Source organism: Chiroxiphia lanceolata, chromosome 2, assembly GCF_009829145.1.
Source record: "Chiroxiphia lanceolata isolate bChiLan1 chromosome 2, bChiLan1.pri, whole genome shotgun sequence".
NCBI classification, from domain to species: Eukaryota; Metazoa; Chordata; class Aves; order Passeriformes; family Pipridae; genus Chiroxiphia; species Chiroxiphia lanceolata.
This window is the reverse complement of record NC_045638.1, coordinates 93,899,849-93,923,779: the sequence shown is the minus strand read 5'-3', so window position 1 is coordinate 93,923,779 and position 23,931 is coordinate 93,899,849. Positions and strand designations below refer to the sequence as shown.

Below are 23,931 nucleotides of genomic sequence, written 5' to 3'. Positions count from 1 at the left end.
TTTCCTAAATTTGAGCATTTACAGACCAGATATGGACACTCAAGTGGGCTATAAGGAGCTTCTTTCTCTCTGCTCCTATTAGCCCCTATGTCCTTGTCTGGTTTTAAGTGTCTTAAGTTCCGTGGGAAGAGCCCTCTCTACCTGTCATGTGCACCATATAAATGCCAATTTCGTTGTGTTACTCTGGAAGACCTATTAAACTGGCACATGTTAAAGTTAAGCTCACATATGGTCTGGTGTATATTAAACTTCTATTTTGTAGGACAATCCAATCCAGGAAAGACATTGAACTGTCCTACAAAAGTAACAGGTTTTAGTTTTCGTTGAGAACTATTAATTACAAAAACTTCTTGTTTATGAAAGCAAGCTCTTATCACTTCATCTTGAAATAGTTTTTATGCTAGTCATTATTGTTCTGCTGTGCTTTACTTTGGTATGTTAAAACCATCTATCACTCAGATTCTGTACAGTGTTTTGAATATGAAGGTAATCCTCATCTGTACATTTTTGGTTTCACCCCTGAAACTGCTTAAAAGAACAGAGGATCAAGAATTTTACTGGTTTGGGGTTTTTTTAGTAGTGATCGCTTAAATGAATTCAAGTTGGATTAAGCTCTCTTCCAGCCCACTTTGAAATCAGCAAGTTCACTCTGTCCAGAGTCTCCCAAAGGGGTAAGTGTGTGCCTCCCAGCATACCTTGTGAGTGAGTGTGCCAGGAGCAATAGAAGAAATGCGAGGATCAAGTATTTCTCATAGGAATCAGCCTGCAGTTTTATACCCTTCTTTCAGCCTGCATGTGTTGGAGGCTGGGAAAACAGGACAAGAGCATCATGAGATGTTCAGTGCCAAGTCACACATGAAATACTGTGTTAAAGTAAAACACACTGCTGTGACTTTCACTTAAACAGGTTAGCAGATGGGCTGTCAGTCGTGAGTCAGGCACTGGTGCAAGTGTTTGCTACAATCCCAGCAAGAAAGGCATTCAGGATCTGGTATTGATCAGTAATCAAAACTAAAAAGAACTGTTCTGTGGGTCACTGGCTCTGTGTGCAGGAGCTTCCTGGTTGGGATCACTACTGCTCAGATGAGGCAGCCTGTGGTGTTCCTTCCTGCAGCAAGGGAAAGGTGTATCCTATCACTCAGCTCTCAAAAGGTTGCTGTGCTTGCAAGAGGGCAGTTGACCTGATTGTTTGCTGTGACTCCAGTATCTCCGAAAAGAGCCAGATTTTCTGTCTGTATGCCCACTGTTGCATTTGAGTTTGGCTATTGAACCAGTTCTTTCTGGTCACTGTTTTTGTACCGCTGATGGATTAGTTTCAGTAAGGAATACAGGGCTCCAGAGGAGGTGGGCGGTTTGGTACCCTTCAGTTACTGTGACCCTGGCTTACTGGCTTTCAGCGTAAGCATGGTGGAAAATTGTGTTCAAAAATTGGCAATCTGTTGATTAAATTGTACAGAAGAAAGCCTGAAACAAGCATTTGTTTGAACCAGAATGATGATGCAGAATCAAATTTTCCAAGGAAAGATGTTGTTAGCAATCTTATTTATTATACAGCCCCCAGTGGTGGGAAGGAAGTTCTGTTTGAATTTCTCATACTTGGTTGTCAATTTTTTGTTTGCGGCTTTAAAAATGTTATGTATGTTTCTTCTTTGAAAAGTAGATACAAAGTAGGGAGTGAATATACAATAAAAATATCTGCATTTCAGAATATGCTGAAGGTTATTTTCAGACAGAGCTGCAGGGCTAGAAGAGATAGCCCATCATCCTGTTATGAAGCAGAGTAAATTTAACCTCCATGACTAGCATATTCCAGGCTTCTTATCATCAATTTTCTCAATACCCTAACCTAAAGGTTTTTTTACCCCAAATTAAATCTGTGAGTAATCTTTTGTGTGCATCTGTGAAACTGAAGAACAGTTTGTCACCATTTTCATTACTGTAACATACTTAATATCCAAAATTTGCTGTTCCCTACCACCACCTTCTTAAAACTAAACAAGTCTGTCTTTCCAGTTTTTCCCTAATTAAACACGTGTTATGCTGTGTCATTTTGTTCATTTGGAATTGTTACAGTTGGTTTCCATGTTCAAGTATGGGATCTGAAGCTGCACTTGGTTTGTCAGGAGAGATATTCATGGGGAAGAATAAAGCAGGGTAACATACTGTTGACTCATGCTTTGCACACCATAGTTATTAATATACATAGCAGCCAGATTTTCTCTTACTTTCCTTGCAGCACAACAAGGTTGGTTCCTGTTGGTCCTCTGTTATAAACCTGAGGAGTTTTGCGGTGTACTGCCAAAACAATGATCCCCTTCCTTTTTTTTTTTTTTTGAACTCAAGTGTTACATTTTCTGCCTGTCTCTACTGAATTTCATAATATTTATTTCAAGCATTTCTCTATTTGGAATTGCAGTCCTGTTTCCTAAAGCATTTGTAACCCCTGCCCTTTAAATTGTGAACTAAATTCACAAAATTTAGTTATCTGCCACTCACTAGAAAATACCGTGGTCAAACCCTTGCTTTGTATGATTATCCCAGCTGATACCAAATTATTGATACCTATTCATTGAGAATATTTTTCAGTTGTGCATCCTCCTTATTGTCAATTCACCTTTAGCCTTTCTCCCTGGTTTGCTTATGAGGATGTTTTTCAGGACAGTCCAGCATCAGATTGCATCACATCTAATAGCTGTTCTTCAGCATTTATAATGATAAGATCTCCAGGAAGACAAAGCCAGGATATTCACAGTGGTGCCTGGTAGGAGGACAAGAGGTGATGGGTATAAAGCAAAATGAGAGGGTCCAGCCTGATACAAGGCCTTTTCACTTCAGGCAAGATTGTCTAGAGATGTTGTGCAGTCTCCACGTGTAGCAGGGAAGGCTGCTGAAACTGAAACCAGTACACCACTGAAAGTTCAACAAGACAATATTTATTACCAAGAGGTGGCCAACAAAACGAGAACCTGAGAGAGAGGAAAGGGGAGGAAAATAAGCCCTCAGTACGACACCCCCTCTCACTGAGATGTTGCTTACAAAGTTACCTTACCGACCCCAGAATGCCTAGAATTACCCATAGCAGAAGCTGCACTCTTGGAGTGTCAGCAGGCTCACAAGATAGCGGGCGTCCCCCCCAAAAGGCAACATTGTCCTTTGATGTGAAGCTTCTGTCCCCTCCCAACATGAGCAATCTGTTTTTTATACAATTAATTAGTGACATCTGCCTGGACAGGTGTGGCCAGCACCACCCAGCTAGAGGCCTTTGGTCCCTCCCCCCGTTATGCAAGTGGTGTCTCTTCTGTGCATGTGTGGGTACCCTGGAATTTCCCCACGCCTGCGTGCTACACCTTGGGGGGTCTTTCCTAAATGAGTCTGGGGGCTTACTTCATCACCCTCCTCTTCACTTTCTCCTTCAAATGCCCTCGAAGGACCATCAGCCAATAGTGAGATACAAATTAATTATAGTTTATACAAGATGCTTCCTTCAAAGACAAAGTTCTCGTTTATCAGTGCTTGTTTTCGCATAACTTGGCAGGAAAAGAATAGACTCTCACAGGTGGCTGGGCCAACCACAGACCAAAATTTTCAACATCTAATTAAGCACGAATACACCACCCTTGGAGGGGTTCAAGACAAGAGCAGTCAAGTCTGATTGCCCTCATTTGTGCAAGAGGCTGGACTGGAGACCTGCTAAGGTTCATCTATGTTTCTGTTCTTTATCAGATCTTTTCTTTTTGCCCTTTGTGTTTGTCTGTCTGAGATTTGAACAGTTCTTTATATCATAGACCCTGCTTTCAACAGTTCCCTGTTTTCTGTGGGGAAATCATCATCAGATCTTGCTGAGGATATATCACAGATGTGTTACTCATTTTACAAGGTGTACAAAGCTTTAAGCTCCACCTGATTTCTTTTTAAGTCTGTTACAATATGACATCAGTTTCCACATATGATATTGTCCACCTGCAGTTTGCTGGTGACAGTAGCACTTCTGAGCCAGTGGCACAGCCACAGTGACCCTGTGATTGCCACCTCCTGGACTGTACTGCTGTACTGAAAGTGAATGTGAAGGCAGTGAGCCGGGCCATGCAGTTACAAAATGAACCTGTTCCCTGCCTTATGACTTCATCAAGCCTGTGCTCATGTCTTTCCCCGCCTCCCAGCTACCTTCCCCTGGAGATGTAACATCTTCCTGCTCCTTTTCAAAGGAAATTAACGAACCGAGTCCATGCTACCCAAGGGATGTCATACATTAAGACTAACTGGCACCACAGCACAGCTCACGTGGGGCAGTGTCTGTCTGTGATCATTGCATAGTTTTAACTTTCAGAGGCGAACTGAAGTGATCAGAAAAGCTTTTTTGTGTTGAAATTTTGGGTAGGCCTCAGAAAAATAGGCATGCATATTCCCATCAGTGACTGGTCAACATACTTCACTTTTACCTACTTCTCCTGCTTCATTTATCCATCTGTTTCCTATCCACTGGGATGCTCAGGGGCATGCAACTGGGTGGTTCCCCCTCGGCTTCTGACACTGACTGGCAGCACAAAACTTCCAGGGGGAAGGCTGCCGTTCCTGCCACACTCTCCACACTGGAGGGAGCGATGACTGGTTAAAAATAAATTTGGGAGCAGATGGTGAGGCAGATTATTGTTCGTCCTAGGGCAATGATGATGATGTGCCAGCTAACTGCTGGTTGTCTATCAGAATTAATCAGGAGCTGTTGTGGCACATGATCAGTGAAGCCACTGCTCCCCCTGAGAAAAAGAAAGGAAGAACAGAGAAGCAGCTCTGTAAAATAAATTGTTGGAAAAGCACTTGTTGTGAAGATATAAGAAGTTTCTGATGGAGAAAAGACTATATAAAAAGAAAAACTGGAATGTGTTTAGGGTTTGGGTTTTTTTAACGTACTCATGCTCTTTTATCCATCTAGAGGTGTGCTTGGCTTCTGAAAAGCACCTGGGAAATCTTGATCACCTTCTTGGATTTGTTTCTGAAATTATTTCTAGAATTGTAGCTGGAATTGTAAATCATCAGAAATAAAAACATTTAATGGGTTTATAGGACCCTCACAACCACTCTCTATATTGGTAGTATGAAACTTTATCCATGAATGCCCCTGTTTTGGATTTGTGATCCATGCCAGAGGAAAGGACTTGACACTTGCAATGCTCAAAACACTTCACAAATTTTAATTCTCTATATACTCACAAAACAGACCAGGTGAAAGCTGACTCAGCCCATTGAGCTGAAAGGCAGTATCAGAGTTTTGAGGCTTTAGCAATCTGAAGGGTAGTTTATCCATGTTACCTTTATTAATTTTTTTTCTTTTTCACTAAAAAAAAATTAATAAAATGGTGTAAGAATTAGCAGATGATAGATCAAATTAAGAAATAAAATAGGACTTTTTGGATATTTTTTTGTTTTGTAATGAAAATCAACAGTAAATTTTGATCACTTAGTCCACTTAGATAACTTGTCAGTCTGTTTTGTTGGTCTAGTAACATTTGTTAGACCAAATTTCTTAATTTGTATCTTCAGCTTCTATTGTCCAGCTATCTGTCATGGCATCTCCTTTCAGACTCTATCCAGTCTGATGTCCAAAGATATGTTTTGCTGGGATGTGATTTATGGAAAACTTATGCTTTGTTTTGGAAGATATTTTAAGTGATATATTAAATATATCATATACAAGATATATCTAAGACTATCAGGTCGGTGCAGTCTACGTTAAAAATAGCACGTTCTCCACAAATATATATTATGCAATACAAAAATTGGAATGAAATTGGTTATTTCTTTACATTTTTAATCTGTTCTTATTTTATACTTTCTTTTAAAAAGGTAGTGCTCTTTTAGGTTGTAACTTAATATGAAGTCTCGGTATGTAACAGTGAGTAGAAAACAAGGCAAGGCTGAATTAAGCTGCTTCAGCTCTTATTTTTTGGGTGATGTAATTTGATATGTTAGAAATCAGGTAGAATGGCATAAAGAGAGGTGGTGCCTCTGTACTCAACATTTGCAAATTCAAGGAGGCTTTTTATTGCTTTGTCTGGCATTACTATAAGCTTCAGCAATATCACTCTAACAGTTTCATGAGTAAGATGGCAGATCACTAGTGGGTTGTCTGCAACAGCAGTAATCTTTAAGTTAGGAACACTGTTAAAATACTCCTGATACTAACAAGTCCTTTTCTGTTGCTTGGTGTTGCAAATTGTAAGAATGGAAATAAATTACTTCACTGCCTCTTTTCTTGTTGTGCATAGGTCAGACTAAATTGGAAAACTAGTCTCGCTGGCTTTGTTTCTGATCAATTCTGTGTGCTGCTGCAGGAAGGTCAGACTGTTCCTATTTTCCATCCCTAGCACCTGAAATGTCCTTTGTTACTTATTTTTTTAATAAGTGAAACAATCTCGGGACTCGGTTTCATTGTCCTTGCCCTTCCAAACTGCTTGTTTTGGTATGCAAGTTGCTGGAGTGAGGGGCTGGTTTAAACAAAGTTATGTGCACATGGGGTGGCTTTCCCTTTAAATCTTTTTAAGTGTTTGGATGCTGGTAAGGCGAGGTTTTGTACAGACCCTGCAGTGCGGAGGTGCCTGGCTCCATTGGTGTGCATTACTCAGTTTTACCGTGAAACCTGGGATGAGAGACTGCAGTACAGAAGGCAGAAATTGCCTGTAGCTATAGAGATATCTTTCCTCTAAAAAGAACCTCCTTTCCAAGCAGGTAGTAGAGCTGAGAGTGTTGGGAATTTGGTCTTTGAAGGGTTGTTAACAGAAATCCAAGTTTTTAACATAAGCCAATGGCACCTGAGACTGTTTCAGTAGGCCAAGCTGTTGTTTTAGTCCCTCTCACCTATGTGGGCCCATGCGATTCCCATGGAAAGGGATACATAAGGTCATTATTTGGAAAGGTAAAAAGTACACCTTCTCTGTTGCTTCTTTCCCTGAGGCAGTGTGGGAGAGAGCTACCCAGACCTCAGTCCAGGCTTCACAAGAGATCCTGCCCCGTATCATGGGCCAGCATTTGAGCAGCCTCAGCGACTTCTCCTGCGTGTTTTGCCTTGTGCCCTGTTATTCCCCTCCCCTAATTTTTTTTCCAACGTTTTTATAGTCCTGGCTTCCTTTCATGCTCCAGGTTATCTCCTGGCATCTGTGCAATTCTTTCACTTGGAATCTGCCAGATTGTTTCTGTCCATGGCAATTCTGGCACCATCCTGCAGTTTGGAGCTCATCTCAGTCCCAGGGAGCCTCTCTTTCCGTTTGTTCTCCCTTCTATTTAATGAGAAAATGGGGTTCTTCCTGCCAGCTCTGAGAAGCACTGCCCGAGCTTTCAGTGCTGCTCCCATTACTCTAATGGCTGTGCACGGAGGAGAAGGGAAGAAGGGTGGTTAAGCTCTAAGTGCTGTCTTTGGAGGAAGCTTTGCCATCACACTTCTTTGGATTTCTCTTCATTCTCTTCTGCCAGCTCTGCCCTGAGCCCTGGGCTATGTGCAGGTGGGATCTGGCTCAGCTGTAATCCTTTCCCAGCCGTGAGAGACCCAGTACTGGGTCCAGTTTGGGCTGTCTCGTGTGGTGTGTCATTTTTTCAAGGAAGAGGAGAAGGATATTTCCTTTGAAAGTTAAATATAAAGACCTTTTGCGCAAAGGAGTTTTTAAAAGGCGTAGCATTAAGGAAGAAAGAGAACAGTGGGTGGCATGACTATCCAAAAGAATACCTAAAGGTACAAAAAAGAATTCATGGGTATTCCTGTTTTCTTGATGGCAGGTAAGAAGTGAGGGTTCTTGTGCTAAAATGTGAGAAATATGAAAAGAATCAATAGATTTATAAAAATAGTGTGTAAGGCACCTGTTAAGAGGTGGCACTTCCAGGCAAAGGGTATGTGCAGAATTCAGAAGGTGATCTGTTACCTTTTGTATGGATGAGAATACAATTTAGTTGAGTAGAAAATGTTAGTTTGCATCATCCTGCACATTCCCAGTAGAAAGTCAAGTGGAGAGCGGCACTTGTTCTTATCATATGCCGTTGTATATTTTTGCACTGCTGAGGCACCTTCAAAAGCTGCAGGGTAGGAGCATAATCTCTTACACCAGTAAATAGCTGATGAATGTTGCCCATGAACTATTTCAGACCTTCAGAGAGGAGGGTAATATGATGTCTGTTCTGATAATAGACTGTCTTTATTCTTAAGTAACCAACATCAGAAAAACCTTCTTTGTTTGTTGTGAAGGGCCTCCAAAACCTCTTGAAAAAGAAAAAGGGAAAAGTAGGCTGAAGAACAGCTTCTCCTGTTGGTGTTGGCCCATTCCATTATGTGAAGCTATTGAAAATGAGGCTGGAAACAAATGTGCTTGCTTGAGCTCACTGCCCTGCTTCCTCTTTCTTCCTATTGCCAGCTGCTGCCATCCCAAGGCTTGAAATACTAGTGTGGAAACACATGCTTTCAACATTGGCCCCACTAGCCTTTCAAATACTGTCTTGGGACCATGGTTTAAGGATTTTGTTCTTGCTCTTTGTTCTTAAATAGATTTTGTGTGTGTACATGAGCAGATTTGCATGAAATGCAAAGTCTCGGCATCCACAGTGTGTTCCCTTGGGTACTCTTCTTTTTATCTGGAGTTTATTAGAATGAGGAGAAAATGACATTTTACTTTTTTTTTCATTTTTTATTAATTTGTATTGTTCTCTGTTGGTGGCCCTGGTAGCTTTGTTGGGGAAAGTTCATGTCGGAGTAGATTTTTCTTGCTACACTTCAGCTCTGAGGAGAATTTGAAAGTAAAGGATTTCAAGTTGTTGCCATTTCTGAGCCACCATCTATTGGATTTGAAGTCCTTTTTGAGTATAAGTAGCATAGTAGTTGTGCCACAGTTGTGAATCTCTCTCTACAGGGAATCTGTTGTATGATACTAAAGGGATTTGGTAGTGACAGAGAACATAGAAGAACAGATCTCCCTCAGAAAATCAGAAGTGCTGGGGTGGTTTAACATAAGCTGCCAATAGCTCCATTGGTTAGAGCGCAGTACTAATAATGCCAAGATTGTGGGTTCGATCCCTGTATGGGCCTTTCTCTTAAGAGTTGGACTTGATAATCCTTGTGAGACCCTTCCAACTCAGAATATTATGTAATTCTGTAAATGGATCTCAGGCATGGGGAAAGTATTTTCATGTTTGCCATTGCCTGAAACAGGGCAATCTGGAACAAGCCTCTGAAACCTTTTGTTTCTCTAAATGCTTGAGATTTTCCAGGAAGAAAATCTTCTTCTTATGTGTTTGAAGGTGTTGCCAAGGGTGTCTTATCTCAGCAATTTCTCCTTCTATTGTTAACAGCAGGGTTCATTTTGTGCCGAGAGGTTCCAGAACGAATGCTGGACACTATTCTTGGCCATCTGTAATAACATTCTAGCACCACCATTTTTCCAAATTATGCCTAAAATAATGTAACTGCCTGAGTAAAATCAGCTCTGCAGCTTAACAGAGAGACCTTCTGTTTCCAGGACTGCCAGTCCCTCAATTTTTATGCATTTACACACTCTGCTCTCAGGAAGAATAAATAATACATGAACATATGCACTGGCTAAGTGAAATTTCTTTCTGATTATAGTGAGACACTGCTTAATGGCAATTATAAAATATAATTCTTTCATCTTTTGCTGTTCCCACTGTGTATTGAAGAGTATGCCTTTATCTTGTTTTTGTTGTTGTTGTAAGTTACCATCTTGTTTTTATTTTTCAAACAAATTGATCTTTTTTATATGTTGGTGAGTTGCAGTTTTGAAACCTCTTGAACACATTTCTGGCAGAATTACCTCATCTAAATCAGAAATAGTGCTACTGCATAAGTACCCTTAAATGCTGTGGCTGCTACATCTATATCACAATAATAGAAGCTTTGAAAGGAAACTGATTGACATTTATCCCAAATGAAATGTTTACTCTCTGTTTAATACCTGGTGGGCAATTCAATACTCTGAATCTATATTAAACAAGAAAAATACTTAAGAAGCATTATTAAGGCTCAGGTACTCAAAAGTCAGAACTGTATCTTGGTGTGCATGTATTATGAAATGATGTTGAATTGTATGATGAAACACTGGGTTTTGCACTTAGAAAAAGCTTTTTCAATCAGACATTTTCAAAGGCTGATTTGGAGGGTAGAAGTATATATGTATGACTGCTTCCCAAACCTGTTACACATGTATACTAGAGAGTTGAATGCTGTCCCAGGAACCTGGATTTTTTCCTTCTGTCTCCACCATACAGTCCCATTTCATGTCGAACAGCAGGTCAAGGAAAACAAGCTATTTGCAGGTGAACAACCATTACTCATTCTCTAATTTACAGAAACCTATCTTAAAAGCTTATGGTCTGATACTGAGAAGTATCAGTCTCATAGCTGTTAACTCAGAAAGATTTATGCTAAAATATGTACAGACCTGAGAGAAACTGGATCTAGATTTGGGGCATATAAAGTTAAAAGGAAATTTTTTTCCTTCACTGTGGAGTCTTGATCCCATTTGTAAACAGTAGATAATGCAATTTTCTTAGGTATTCAGACACTATGGAAAAATTCATAAAGAGATGAAAATCTCTCTTCAGTTAACAATATTAGTTACAGTATTTGTTCCTAGTCCCATTTTTAGCTGAACTGCCGTGCTTGACATTTTATAAACGTGCACTCCACATACTTCCTCACTCTTCTGAGGCAGAATCGTGATATAAAAGATGTTTTAGCAAATTTCAGTCTAGGATCTGATAATAGGATATGTCAGGCAGCCTGTAGTATTGGTTGTTGCTGTCCCTCCTGCCCATAATCCTAATCATATGTACCTAGTAGTGCCTCTTCAGAAAAGGAAGAGAGGGATAGAGAAGATACTGTACTTTCTTAGCCTGTTATTAGGTGAGCTGTCAGTTTTGGGGGCAGGGTGCTGTATTTAGCAGTCCATGTTCACATCTGCTCAGGCCTCCTACGTTGAGTGCCACAATTTGGGTGCAGTGCTGTTTGCAGGGTGCTGTGTACTCAGCTTCAAGATACAGCCACTGCACTGACCATCTTCTCGGGGCAGCACTGTCCTGTGTGCTTTTCAGTTCTCTGCTTTCAGAGATCACCCACGTGTTCTGCTCTGACCAAGGCTACTCATCTCAATTGCAATATATCTTTTCTTCTCTATAGTTAGAAATTTTAAAGCGAATGGGATGGAACCTGATCCGTTTTGGGTTGCAATAACAAAGCTGGATGTTTTATTCTAGGAGTGGGGTTAATGAATCTTCCCAAAATGTTGATACTTTCTATACATGGTCCAGTGTTTGTTTTCATGCTGTAAGAAGCTCTGACAACAGGGTCTGCTCTGGGCTTTCCCAAACAGGACTAATATACAAACTTGCACTTTCTGTGTCACATACAAGAGAGAGTACTGCAGTCAGCCCTGGTCTGTGGAGGGTCCCCAAGAGCTTGAGATCCAGTGGACCATGAAACCTGTTTCAGAAAGATGAGATGTGGCATTATGTTTTATGTAACTCACTATGCTCTGTAACCAGCTCTTTTAAAGCATGTGTAGAAACACTTGCAAGAGAGAATGGTATATTCCTGTGGTGTTCAGGAGACAGATTATATTGGTGAATTTCTCTATTTTTTCTTAAAGCAGCTGCATTTTTGGAAGTTGAATGTGAATATGATTGTACTTGAGTCTATAGGTTTCCAGTAGAGGAAGAGAGATGGGGCCAGGGAAGAACTACCGGATAAAATTGATAGGAGACTCATCTTTCTATGTGGCAGGAGTGCGTTTTCCACTCAGACACATTGAGTTGCTTTCTCATTGAGAAAGTGAGAACAGTTTGAGGAGGGCAGAGAAGTGTGTTTAAGTTTGGGCATCACTAAGGAACAACAGCTCCTACTGTCTTATCTGTACTATCATTAATCCAGTTAACAATCAGCTGTTTTAACAATTAGCTCTGTTACTAGCTCAGTCCATTAAGATCATTAAAACTCTATTTGCTTCAATTTAACCCCTCAGGTTCCTGTTTCTAGTAGGTAAGTATCCTTATATCCTAAGGTAGATTATGTTATCTTAGCTAATGATCCAGGTCTGTTGTAGCCACATGGCCTACTATTTGTGTCTTTAGTGATTCACGAGAGACATGCCTTTAGGTGCTGTTTTAAATAGTCCTCTAAATCTTGAAAATCAATGAGAAATGAAGGGAAGTTAATTATAATTTGTACTGATAGCACTGTCTATTACATAGTTTGCTAAGTATTTCCATTACATGAGTTTCGATCGTTTGTGGAGGGCAGGCGTAGGAATTGCTCTGTGATTTTTGTTCTGTTCTAAACTTTGTCAAACACTTACTGTATGCTGAGTTTTTCTCATTCTGTGCATCTGACTAAATTTAAATTGCTTAGGAAAATTGAATTAAAAAAAAATCTGGTTGTATTGAAGAATGAGCTGGTGAGAAAGTAGAGGAGACTAGAGAAATGTATATTCTTTTGCCTGTGTAATACTGTTCTGAATGACAGGTTGTGCTGTGAAAAGATCTTCCATCTCTCTGGCTTGAAACAGGAAATTAGTTTGATGACCAGGGCTCAAATCAAGAGGCAGAATTAACTGATCTGAGAGTTGGGGGCAGAGAGGCACGGGAATGGGGAGGGGTTGAAATTGGAAAAAGAAGCCCAGGAAAAGAAGAATGGACAGAGAAGTTTGAGAAGTGAGAGAAGCCCAGGCTGAGAGAGCAGGACTAGATAGACTTGCTAGCGGGGAGAATAGGACCATCAGAGAGGGGAAAAGCCCAGAACTGGGATGGGAGCAGATGGGAAGAGCTGAGTAGGAAACCTCAGGCATGGGGCTGGTGGGTGGGATAACAGGTTCCCACAAACCACTTCTCTTTTAAGAAGCTATAGCAGAACCAAAGCTGTTTCCTTCTCATCCTCCCTTTGTTACCAGAAAGCAAGCTGGCAAGGCATCCTGCTCCCCCTGCAGCACGGGCAGGTTGTCATCTTCCCAGGTGGAGGCCTGTGCAGAACTGAGGGCTCTAGGTCTGCAAATGAACCATATGGCTGTTGGCACATCATCACATTGTGGGAGGCATTCGTCTGGCTTCCTGTTGGTAGGAACCTAGGAAACTCCCATCCTTTCCTCAGGGTCTTAATACTGTCATTTTGATATCAAATGAAGCACTCACCGTTAGGGAGTGCTGAAACTAAAGCTGCTTGTGCATCCTGTAACTTTTTCTCTATGACATGATTCTCTACCACCACCCCAAAGTATGCTTTGCTCAATGAGAGAGAGGAGTTGTGTGCATATAAGGCACTTTTAATCTGGCTTGCTGAAGAAGAAGGAAAAATGCACTGTGAGAGTCAGGGGATTACTTGAAGAAAACGGCTGTAGTAGCCACAGGAATGTGATCTGATCCTCCAGGCCAGCTGAATTTGTGTGAAGTTGAACTAGTCATTTTAAGCTAAACTTTTCAAAGGCTATCATTAGGTGTTGTACCTAACTGTACCTAACTGAGATGCCCAATTCTAGAGCCTGGAAGAAGATTGGTAAAAATGCTGCATGCTCTGTTCTCAAATAGAAGTTTCAGAAAAGCATTTCTTAGGCATCTCAAATCAACTACTGCTCAAATCAGCAGATACTTCTGAAATTGTGCCATCTGTGCCTTAGCTCACTCTCCATGTAATGGTAATAATGCTACTTCTAAAAGAAGGTTGTGGGAGATTTTGAAAATAAATTAGCTTAATGTTTTGTGATGCAGTCAAGAATAAAGAATTGGATGAGGATGAAGGCTGGAGGAATAAAAAGGAGCTAAAAGGTTATACTCTGAAGTACAGAGTCACATACCTAGCATCTCATGCAAATGTCTGCTATAAACATGGAGTTCATCAGCTGGAAACTACAAAGGAGAAAGATCTGGAAGCATTGCTAGATCTTGTGATAATTGAGACAGTGCTTTCATGGTTTGTTACACTGTGATCTTGAAAGGTCTCGGTGGCTATCAGAGAAGCACTAATGCCACTGGGCTATTGGGAGAACCCATCTGGACACTTCTATACTTCCATCTCCACAGCAGAAAGGTGAGAGCCGAGTGGAGAAAGGGCCCAATGAGACTGTTAAGGCTGCTAGAGGAGTGGGTGGCCAGTTTTAAAAGGTAGAGAAAAAATGTGTGGCCTTGCAAAATGGGCCAGTATGAGATGAGTAAGACGGCAGTTTTTAAATGTACCTACAAGATAGAAGCTGGCTGAGCTGAGATACAGTTTTTGACACAACAGTCATTAGGATTGAGATGAAGGGGAATAAGTTGAGGTTGAAAATTAAATAATTTTTAAGAGAGTAGTGAGAGTCTGGAACAGCATCCCAAAGGACAGAGTGGAAGGAACACACGTTGTTGGGCAGGAGATGAGACTTGAACCCTTTGAGAAGGATGTGAGCAGGGCCTGGGCTCAGGCTCAGGAGTCTGTAGCCAGTTAAATGTGTTAATTGTAGCAGATGCAGCATGCACACTTGGACATCCTGCGTTCAATGTGTGTAGGTGGTTGACCTTTTCCTTCTCTCAAGTGAAATCAAGTCATTAGGAATTATCTCTAAATATTCTGGCCCCGTACTTCAGAGTTTGAACTGCTTTAATCTTAGTAAGCCTTGGGCAGCCAGATTACCAGCATTATCTGTCCTGGAGAGTCTGGGAACATGAGGAGATCTCTTTCAGATGGCTGGTTTTTAGCGTGCAACCAGAGAGGTCTGTTGAATGCCTGAGCACGTGTGGAAAGGAGGGGATGTGCTCTTTATTAGCATTTCTGAGATGCAGAAAAACCTCATGTCTCTCTGCTCCAGGATATCTATTTGTCCTGGTTTATGCAGCATGTTTGAATTGAAAAACTATAAATTGTGTTAGGGCTGAAGGAAGAAAATGCATAGTTGGAGTGGAAACATTGCCATTTTTAGCCTTTGGATGGCTTCCACTTCATGTTTGTCACATGCAATTCATATCTGAAAGGAACGTGTGTCACTGCTGATGTGATGTGCCATGTCATAAAAGCTTTGGTGACATTTTGTGACCTCTTAAAAGTTTAACAAAAGAGATTTGCAACGTGTAAATGCCATCTGCCATGGCAAAGCAGCTTCCCATTTCTCTAATCACATATGCCTATTGTGAAATGCTGCATCACCTTGAAAAAAATCAGCATATTAATGGAGGAAGCTTGTCATTTCACCCATTCCCAGATTCTTTACATAATTCATCTATTAACTTTTTTTGCTTATTAAGAACCCTGAGGGGTGGAAATTGCAGCAAATCCATGATAGCTTTAGGAGTTCTGTTTCATTAGAGCTGTATTTACTTTCTGATTTTTTAGTACTCTGAATTGGAACCATTCTCCCTATGATCTTAATCTTTAGCAGATACTCATGGGGTTCACAGATGGAAGCGTGAAAAGTCTGAGCTGTCTGAGGAACATGTAACAGGACTTTCGGGGGGCTGTAAAAAGAGGGTGTTTTCTTCATTAACTTGTGTTTGCTCCTTTAGTCCATTATGGGCAGTGAGATGTGCTAATTATTTTAAATTGATTTAACTTATGTCACATCAATAGTCTCAGATGTGGGATAAGGAGACCAAACTTTGGTTTCAGTTTTTTCCAGGCTGCTATCTTATATAATGTACAGCTTTGAATCAGCAGGGACAGTTTTTACAGCCTGGAAAAAACATAAGCAGAGTGTTTCATGCTTGGATGGGAGAGAAGAGCACTTTACCCACTTATCTTTTACTTTGCGTACTGCTGTTGTTGGGTCCTCTAGCTTTTACTTGTCGATAAGACAAACTTTCTAAAGAGAGGGTTTATTGCAGGAAATGTGTACATATTAGAGGCCACATACACAACATGCATTAATTTCTGAGTGACAATGAGCAGAAGCTACTTCAGATGGTGTCAAGGTCGAAAACTGCATCTCTGCAGACTGTGGTGAGAGGCAAACAGATCTACCTCCTGTCATAAACAGCTTTTCTGTGCTTCCCGAGAAGCGTGCAAGCATTGTCTAGCCCTCACAGCCATCCCTGAAGAAGTTAGGTCTGTTTTTATCGCTATATTATAGGCAGAGAAGGTGGTGTGCGGAAAAATGAAGTCACAAGACTAGCAAATCTGTGTAAGCAGCAAACCAAGATACCAGAAGCCCTGGCTTGCCAGCCTGTCTCATTACATTATGCCCAAATGCTCTGGGCAAACCCTGTTTTTTCGACTGTGTTTGTACATAGCATTGGTGATAATAGCAGGCTTCAATACTGATTCTAATTCTGATTTTTAGACATAAGATTACCATTTCCATGACAGGGCCTATCCTCAGGCTTGCCTGTAGATAAAAAGATGTTTTCATTTCTTTGTTGGAGTACTGAGAGGTGATGCTAGATGTGCATAGGTGTCACAGAATGGATAAATAAAAAATATCACCCACAGGCAAGAGAAATCAAGAAGCCTGTGAGCATCACTCTGTATGTAATGTTCTGAGGTGGCAGTGGTATGTTCTCAGTCCAGCACTTGCAAGACTAAGTCCTTACACTGTGCTGCTCCCCTCATAGCAGACCATATGGTAAGATCCTACTGTGCATGTACTGCCCCAAGGGTCCTGCTCACAGATGGAGCAATGAAACCAAAAAGCTGGCTGTGCAGGAGTTCAGTAGGTTTGTTGTAACTGCTTTACCATGCAGCCGTTTCAGTTGCCTTTATGTTTGACCTGTTTTTATAGGTCCTGACAAGGTCTGTAAAACAAGCTTATTCTTAATTGTGATTCACACAATTCTCATCTTACCATTCTTAATTTTAAAAAGTTAGTATGGGAGTTGGGTGGGATAAGTTTTTGCATTTGCTGCTTGCAGTAATGACTATTTTGCCTATTTTGGCCCTGAAACAGAAGGAGAAGCCATCTTTTTTTTGCAGTATTTGCAGAGTGACAGTGGTTATATTAGCAGTTACTGCAGGCTGGTTAGTGCAGTGTAAATTACACTCTGTTTCACTGGGAAATGAGCCTGTTGGTGTGGCCAGGGAGATACCAGTGCAAGCACCTGAAACGGACGATATTTGAACTCCTTAGAGAATACTGTATAGCTTTTTATCACAGCCCAGTCGTAGCTGACATTTAAAATGTGCAGCAAGAAAGAGGGAGAGAGATTAGGAGATGTCTCCATAGATGTACTGCAGCCCATCCGGGCTTTTCAGAGCGAGAAACTGTACCCAACTGGGTATCACTAGATGGTATCAAAATGCTTGCTTTGTTGTCTGCTTAAATAATAACCAGGTACACCATGTGTGGGAAGGGATTTTCAGGGGAGAAAAGCTACTTAGCATCAAGCTAAGGAAACAGCAAGGCACTGCTGTTGGGAAGGCTGTGTGAAGAGCCAGGCCTGCTGTTTCCTTCCAACACTGAGCAACTTTTCTCGTTTTAGGAACTTTCCGCTGTACCTTCTGTGAGACTGAAGTGGAAGAAGATGAGTCAGCAATGCCCAAAAAGGATGCAAGGACACTCGTTGCAAGATTTAATGAGCAGATTGAGCCCATCTATGCGCTGCTTCGTGAGACGGAAGACGTTAACTTAGCCTATGAAATCCTGGAGCCAGAACCCACAGAGATTCCTGCCCTGAAGCAGAGGTGGGAACTCGCCTGGTCTTCTCTCACTGCACTGCTTCCTTGTAGTGTGCTCCTCTCCGTGGGGCTTTCCTAAACCTTGTGCAGTCTCTGGCTGCATTGAGGACTTACTTGTTCAGCACCAACTGTGCAAGAAACTAACAGATTCCCCAAGGAATGTGTGGTTGATAAGGAGACAAAGGGCTGTAACCATTTTTTACTAAACAAGGCAGATGGCTGTTCTTCTGGTCAGCTTCCTGCATGTAGTTTTCTGTGAGGTGGGATGCTTGAATTGCCTGCTGCTTGCTGTGCTGTGGCTGGTCTGGATACCAAGGCCTTGCCTCACTATTTAAAAAATGCAAACTGCAGCCCCTTGACAAAACTCGGAAGGTGCCATCTATGCTGTCTTCTTTCTCTCAAGCACTTATCTTTCATTTTGCTTCTGCACGGCTTTTGAAACTAAGCAGTCTACACCTTGTACTTTAAATCCACATATTACAACATTCTACTTTGAAGACTTTACTTACAATAAGGGGTTTTTTTCTTCTGATTCTCCCCAACTTGTTACACACCTTTTCGGGAGGAAACTGTGTTGGAGTCAAAAACTCCTTAAAATGTTCTTACCTACGGAAATGACACTTTCTTCCAGAACATTCCTAGCTGTACAAAAACAGATGACGTTTAAATAATGCAGAAAGATGTGGGGAGCTGTCAGTTCTGTCAGCTCTGGTGAAATGTGATGCACTTCACTGTATTTAAAAAAAAATTAATTAACACAGGGGAAAAAATGTAACATGAGGGGATGCATTCCCACAGTGCCTTGAGGTGCTTGGCTTTAGTTAATGGGAGAGTGAGCAGAATACACTTTTTTTCTCTCAGGCTTAACCTTGAGAGAGAATGTTCCTCATATATTCATGCTAGACAGTTTCTAATTAATATAACAAAAATTCTTTGTCTATTCATAGGCTTTTTCTAGCCAAGAAGGTAGCTATTTTTCCTCATCATTCTGATAGAAAAACAGAAGCAATATAAAGAATGGAAGAGATTTTCCCAAGGTTGCTCAGCATGTCTTTGGTGATATGGGGAATCCTTGAAGCCTTTATACCCAAGCTGAATCACTAGACTTTGTTTTAAAATCTCTTTTTTGTAGTTTAAGTAGTAGAACTGGGATAACCCTACCAAAAAGAGAGTAATTTCTCAGTCTTCCCCTTTTGTGTACAGGAAATTATCACAGCAGAAGCCTGGTGCAGTCCCATGATTAAATAGCAGCACCCACTTACTTGACTCTTAAATACTTAAAAAACATTGTAAATGATTAATTACTCTGTGAAAGGAATGACAAAATAAATAGGCAGCCTTTTAAATGCTTACTTGAACACAACTTGCTTCAGTACATACAGTGATTTAATTATTTATTAACTCTTATTAATTCAAAGCAGCTAATTCCATTGAAGCACTGCTGTGAGATTTTTTCAAAGTGCCAAACCCTGGGTTATTTATTCTGTTTTTATGGAGTCTTGAGTGTCTAAAATCATTGACAAAACTGACATTTGGTGATTCTGAAACAAATGGAAAAGGTCACAAAATGCCTGCATCTTCTCTTTGCACTAACACAGGCAACTTATGTATGTTCAGGAGAGTTTTTAGGAGCCACAGCACTGACATTGCGTAACTGTCATTCACCTACCTTGGGGAACTGGGTAGATCTTCATTTATATTTTTCTAAGAGGCTGTTAATTTTCTTAATCTTGGCAAAGCATGAATTAGCCCCACAGGTTTCATAATAAACCTGCTTTACTTAAGCCCTTCTCTGTGGTTTTCAAAAAATTACGGATTTTAATAACCCCTCTATTTTCTTGTGTCAAAATAGCATGATTTCAATTAACAGAAAATCTTCGCAGAATTAATTTTCTGTGGTCATGCTGTCAGGAACCATGGGTTGTCTGTTGTGAGGTTGAAGCTCTTAAGAGCAGCACAGTGAAAAAGTGTTTTATTTCAGATATGGCAAAAAAAGAGTTATCCCCATTATGCAAGACCTTAATAGTCTGGGCAGGATTGAGATGAAAATTTCAAGTTGTTTGCCCATTGCACAGTGTGGTTTCTGTGGGCCATACCTCAGCTATGTCAAAGACTATTTATGTTGCCTTTAAAGGCAGCTAAACCACTCATTAAGGGATTTCCATCAGAGTGAATAAAACAACTGATGGGTAACAGAGCAAATGTAGCCACATCTGGGCCACTGAGCTGCCACAGTTCCTGACTGCAGGGTGGCCATGTGAAGTCTAGACCAAGGTGAGGAAAAAGCAGATCATGGATCTTAGAGAGAGATTTGAGTGCAGTCCTTTCATCTGCTCTGTGCTGCCTGGTAGGCAGCTCATGCACCTGGCGCCTGATCCGTGGTGGCTAATCCTGTACTTTGGAATAGAGTTGCTGAATGTAAGTTCTCTTCTTGCAGAAAGGAGTATTCCCCTGTTCAGGTAGTCTGAAGGTGTTGCTCATGTCTACAGACAGCGTCACTCAAGATACAAAGCAGTAAATTGAGGCACGTTTGCAAAGCTCACTGGGCTCCAAAAGTAGACAGCAAGTGTCTAGATGGTTCCATCTCAGTGTAGGACATTGCAGTTGATCACTTGAAGTAGTTAGCACTGTAGGTGTCTCTTAGAACTGTTACTTTCATTTTTGAAACATTCGTGAGGTCATGGAATAAGTGTTTTGCTGTGAAATGATACCGTGTAGGAAAAAAGTCAGTTTCAAGCACAGTTACAGGGGCCTCTGTGCAAAAGTATTATTGGGTAGTTCCTGGCACTGAGTATTTAGCTATCACGCTGTAGTCATGGGGAGGGAGAGCTTGGGGGAGAACTGCATTGTGCATCTTTTGAGGAAAGTGGATTACATAAAATTGTCAGGGAAACGCTAGTTAGAGATTTCTATTGTGTGGGAAGCAGAGTGGTGCTTTTCACAGAACACACGCCTGTCTTGGAGAGCTGAAAGGTACCAACACTTGAAATAACACGCTGGGAAGAAGGTCTCTGTGTGGTTCCTTAGGTTATATAAGCAACACATGCGCACGAGCCTTCTGCCCCAAAATTCAAGGCTGCTATGAAGCTCTCCTAGCAGAGCTGGCTGCAGGAGAGAACTGCTAAGTGTATGGACACATGCTAACACGGATGCTGTGAAGCATTTTGCTAACAGAGCTCAGCAAAATCACTACTGAGAGGCTGTGAGTAGCCCTCAATCCAAACTGTGGAACAAAGCACCAGTGTTTTTTATCTGGGGGAGAGAGATGTTCACCTACCTGTGTATTTTCCCTTCACTGTTTCCCCCTAAAAATCCAGCAGAATTAGCTCATCAAGCAGTGGTTAAGTCCTTTCTGAACTAAAAAAACCTGCATATTATTCAGGGCTTCTCCAACTGCAACTTTATTTTAAGCTTCCTGGTTGGAGTAAAGGTCATTGAGTAGACAACAGTAACTGAACTGTGCTCACTGATGACAACTGTCAGCTCAGCTGGCATCATTCATTATCCCTGGTGGATTGGCTCTGGACAAGAGGAGGAGTTGAGACAGGGCTGTTACTTATGAAAAGCCCTAAGTACCACTGGCAGTCAGATGACTGAAATTATATGTCTGAGGGTGGTTACAGTCTGCAGCAGATCTGTTTCTCTGAAAAGATGAAATATTCTGAAGTAGAGGATCAGTCACATTTGGCTTTCCCCACCCTTAGACCAGTGAGTTTCCATTCAGCTGCTTTCCCTGGTCTATGCATATGTAGCAACACAGGCCAGAGAGTATTTTAGGCTCATTGCCATCATCAGTGTGCAGAAAATATTCCACCTAATGTCCTCTTTCAATCAGATCCAAGCCGGAATGTTTTTCTTCCTCAGTCTCCTGAGCTAGAAGGGGCCCTGGAGGGAAATGTGCTGGCTGCAACTCCTCTCAGGAGGCAATGGAGGGCTAGGCCTTGACTGCCATACACTTTGCATCAGTCAGTACCTTTCCTTCTCCAGCTTTTCCACAATGAAGGCTGTTCTTCTGTCTTGCCGCCTCCTGCACACCATCAGCATACAAATTCCTTTGCCCAGCTCTAGTCCTCTAATTCAAAGGTGCTTTCTCATCTTCCTTCTCTACCTGGACTCCCCACTTCTCTCAAGGCTGTGTCTGTGGATAGTACAGATCTCCTATGTAACACAGGAGAGGTGACTTATCATGTGTGTTGTCACTCACAATTCAAGCAAAGGTTTGAATTGTGTTTTTCTTGGTGAGTTAACTCCTTGAATCCCGTGGTTAATAACAGTTCACAGGTCTGAGCATGCTGGGTCTCTGGGCCTACTATCTGCCATAGTTAAACTTTAGTGCTTTTTTAATGCAGTATATGGTTGCTGTGTGAAGGCCAAAAAAAGGCTTTTCCAAATACCAGACTACTGTTTGACTGTGTTTTGCTGCTGTGGCTTTTGTTTCAGGGCATTCTGGAATTTTATGTTTGTTTTTGCATGGGTGCATCTGCATCTCTAGTGCTGTCTCGTTTTTTCAGTGTCTGTGGTGGATGTTGCCATGGCCTTATGTAGGGTTTCCCATTAGAGATTTATGAGTTTCCCAAACTATCAAGCTGGTGCAGAAATTCCTGACAGGAGATGTTAGAACTGAAATGCAAGTTCTCAGTGCAGATCATGGGAGATAAATAATCATAGTTAAAGTGACTAAGGAGGGGCTAAGTAGCTAAGGAGGGGCTTGTTCTGAGTGCTCTGTTTTTATCTCTTTGACTTTCATGTAGCAAAGAGCGTGCAGCTGGTGCTGGTTCAGGGACAGCAGCTGGCCTTGCAGGTGGACACCATCGGGAAGCATGGACTACAAAAGGACCATCATATGAGGACTTGTATACCCAGAATGTTGTCATCAGCATGGAGGACCAGGAGGATATTAACCAGTCTGCAAGTGAAGGAAAGCCAGCCAGAGAGAGGCCAATTTGGCTGCGTGAGAGCACGGTGCAGGGGGCTTATGACCCTGATGAAATCAAAGATGGTAAGAAAATCCACAGAGCAGAAGTACTGCTCTGCTTATACAATGCCTTTACAGTGCTGTCAAAAACATGTTCTCCTGTGTGTGTACAGCTGCTGCCCCCAACACTCCAGAGTTTGTTCCCCTCTTCTGTGCAAGGCACGTATGTGTAGGTAGATGTAAAAAATCCTGACTTATTAGGTCCAGGATTGAAATCTAGGTCAGTAAAGCCGAGCTGTCCATGGAATTTTGTGTGGGCTTCTAAAATGTTAATTAACTGTTATATCTTCCACCTTGAGAGTTTATTGCTTCTAGATGAAGGTCATTTGGTTTCATCTAGAAAGCTGCCTCCCTGGGAGGTCACTGCTGAAAAATAACATTTATTAATGTTCGGTGACTCTGAAGTCTACCAATCTACCAGCAGTATTTATACATTCCCAGCCTTATTCTTGCCAGTTGCTTCTCAAAACATGTTCTTGATATACTCGGAATTAAAGCTTTAGGAAGTACAGTAGGAAGGTCTATCACCATGGCAGGTGAGAGTTTATTCCTTTCTGTTTGTTTCTCGTTATCTTTGCATTTATTTTCATTCATCTTGAGGTTGGGTTGTCCATAGACCATGGTGAAGATCTTTTAACAATTAGTAGAAACATTCTGCTTTGGTATGTGTGCTGTTTAAGCTTACAGACTGAAAATAGGAAATGGAGACCTTTTATGATTTTTACAAGATTGAGTCAATAGATACAATCTTTCAAGTCACTTGAGGATTATAGGCTGAAACTGTTGACGCCCTAGGAAGAACAGATGGCAAAAGGGAACCACATGTGTAAGCATGACACTCTGGAACTAGTGCAGTGCTCAGGAGATGAGTGGAGTATGTAGGTATAGCAGAAGTGAAGAAAATGAATGTGATATAATGGTCAGAAGATATCTAGAGATCTTGTTCACATGTAATGCCTTTCAAGTGTACAAACCCCAAAACATTTTTCAAGTAGATTAAACAAAGTGAGATGATTGGAACAGCCTCCTCATGCAGTCTGTAGCAGATGTTGTTGTTACTCACCAGGAATGGTGACTTCTCACCTTTTTTTTTCTGCTGGACATTCAATTCACCTGTAGTTTTAAATTGACTCTTTGAGATGACTTCTGGTGTACACAGCTTAAATGTTTCTCAAGATGACACTGAAGGACATGGAGGTGGGTATAGCATGATGGCATCACTGCTTAACTTCAGCTACTGGAGATCAAAGAGGACACTTGTGGAAATAGCCTGAAACTGCTGTTGCAACACATAAACATGGAGGACAGAAACTTGGGACTGTTGACAGAAAAGATTCACCGCATA

The 23,931-nt window shown here is 41.3% G+C and overlaps 1 protein-coding gene across 9 annotated transcripts in view; it reads left to right on the top strand.

Annotated features, from left to right (window-relative positions):
• GTF2E1 (general transcription factor IIE subunit 1) overlaps window positions 1–23,931 on the top strand; it is a 75,403-nt gene that overhangs the window by 20,832 nt on the left and 30,640 nt on the right. For all 9 annotated transcript variants that reach the window (XR_004355255.1, XR_004355256.1, XR_004355257.1 and 6 more), the window contains exons 3-4: window positions 17,416–17,617; window positions 22,363–22,610. Coding sequence is in view for 4 of the 9 variants with exons in the window: in XM_032679304.1 (XP_032535195.1) it covers window positions 17,416–17,617; window positions 22,363–22,610 (450 nt within the window). In the remaining 5 variants the exon portion in view is untranslated. The remainder of the gene's footprint in view (window positions 1–17,415; window positions 17,618–22,362; window positions 22,611–23,931) is intronic.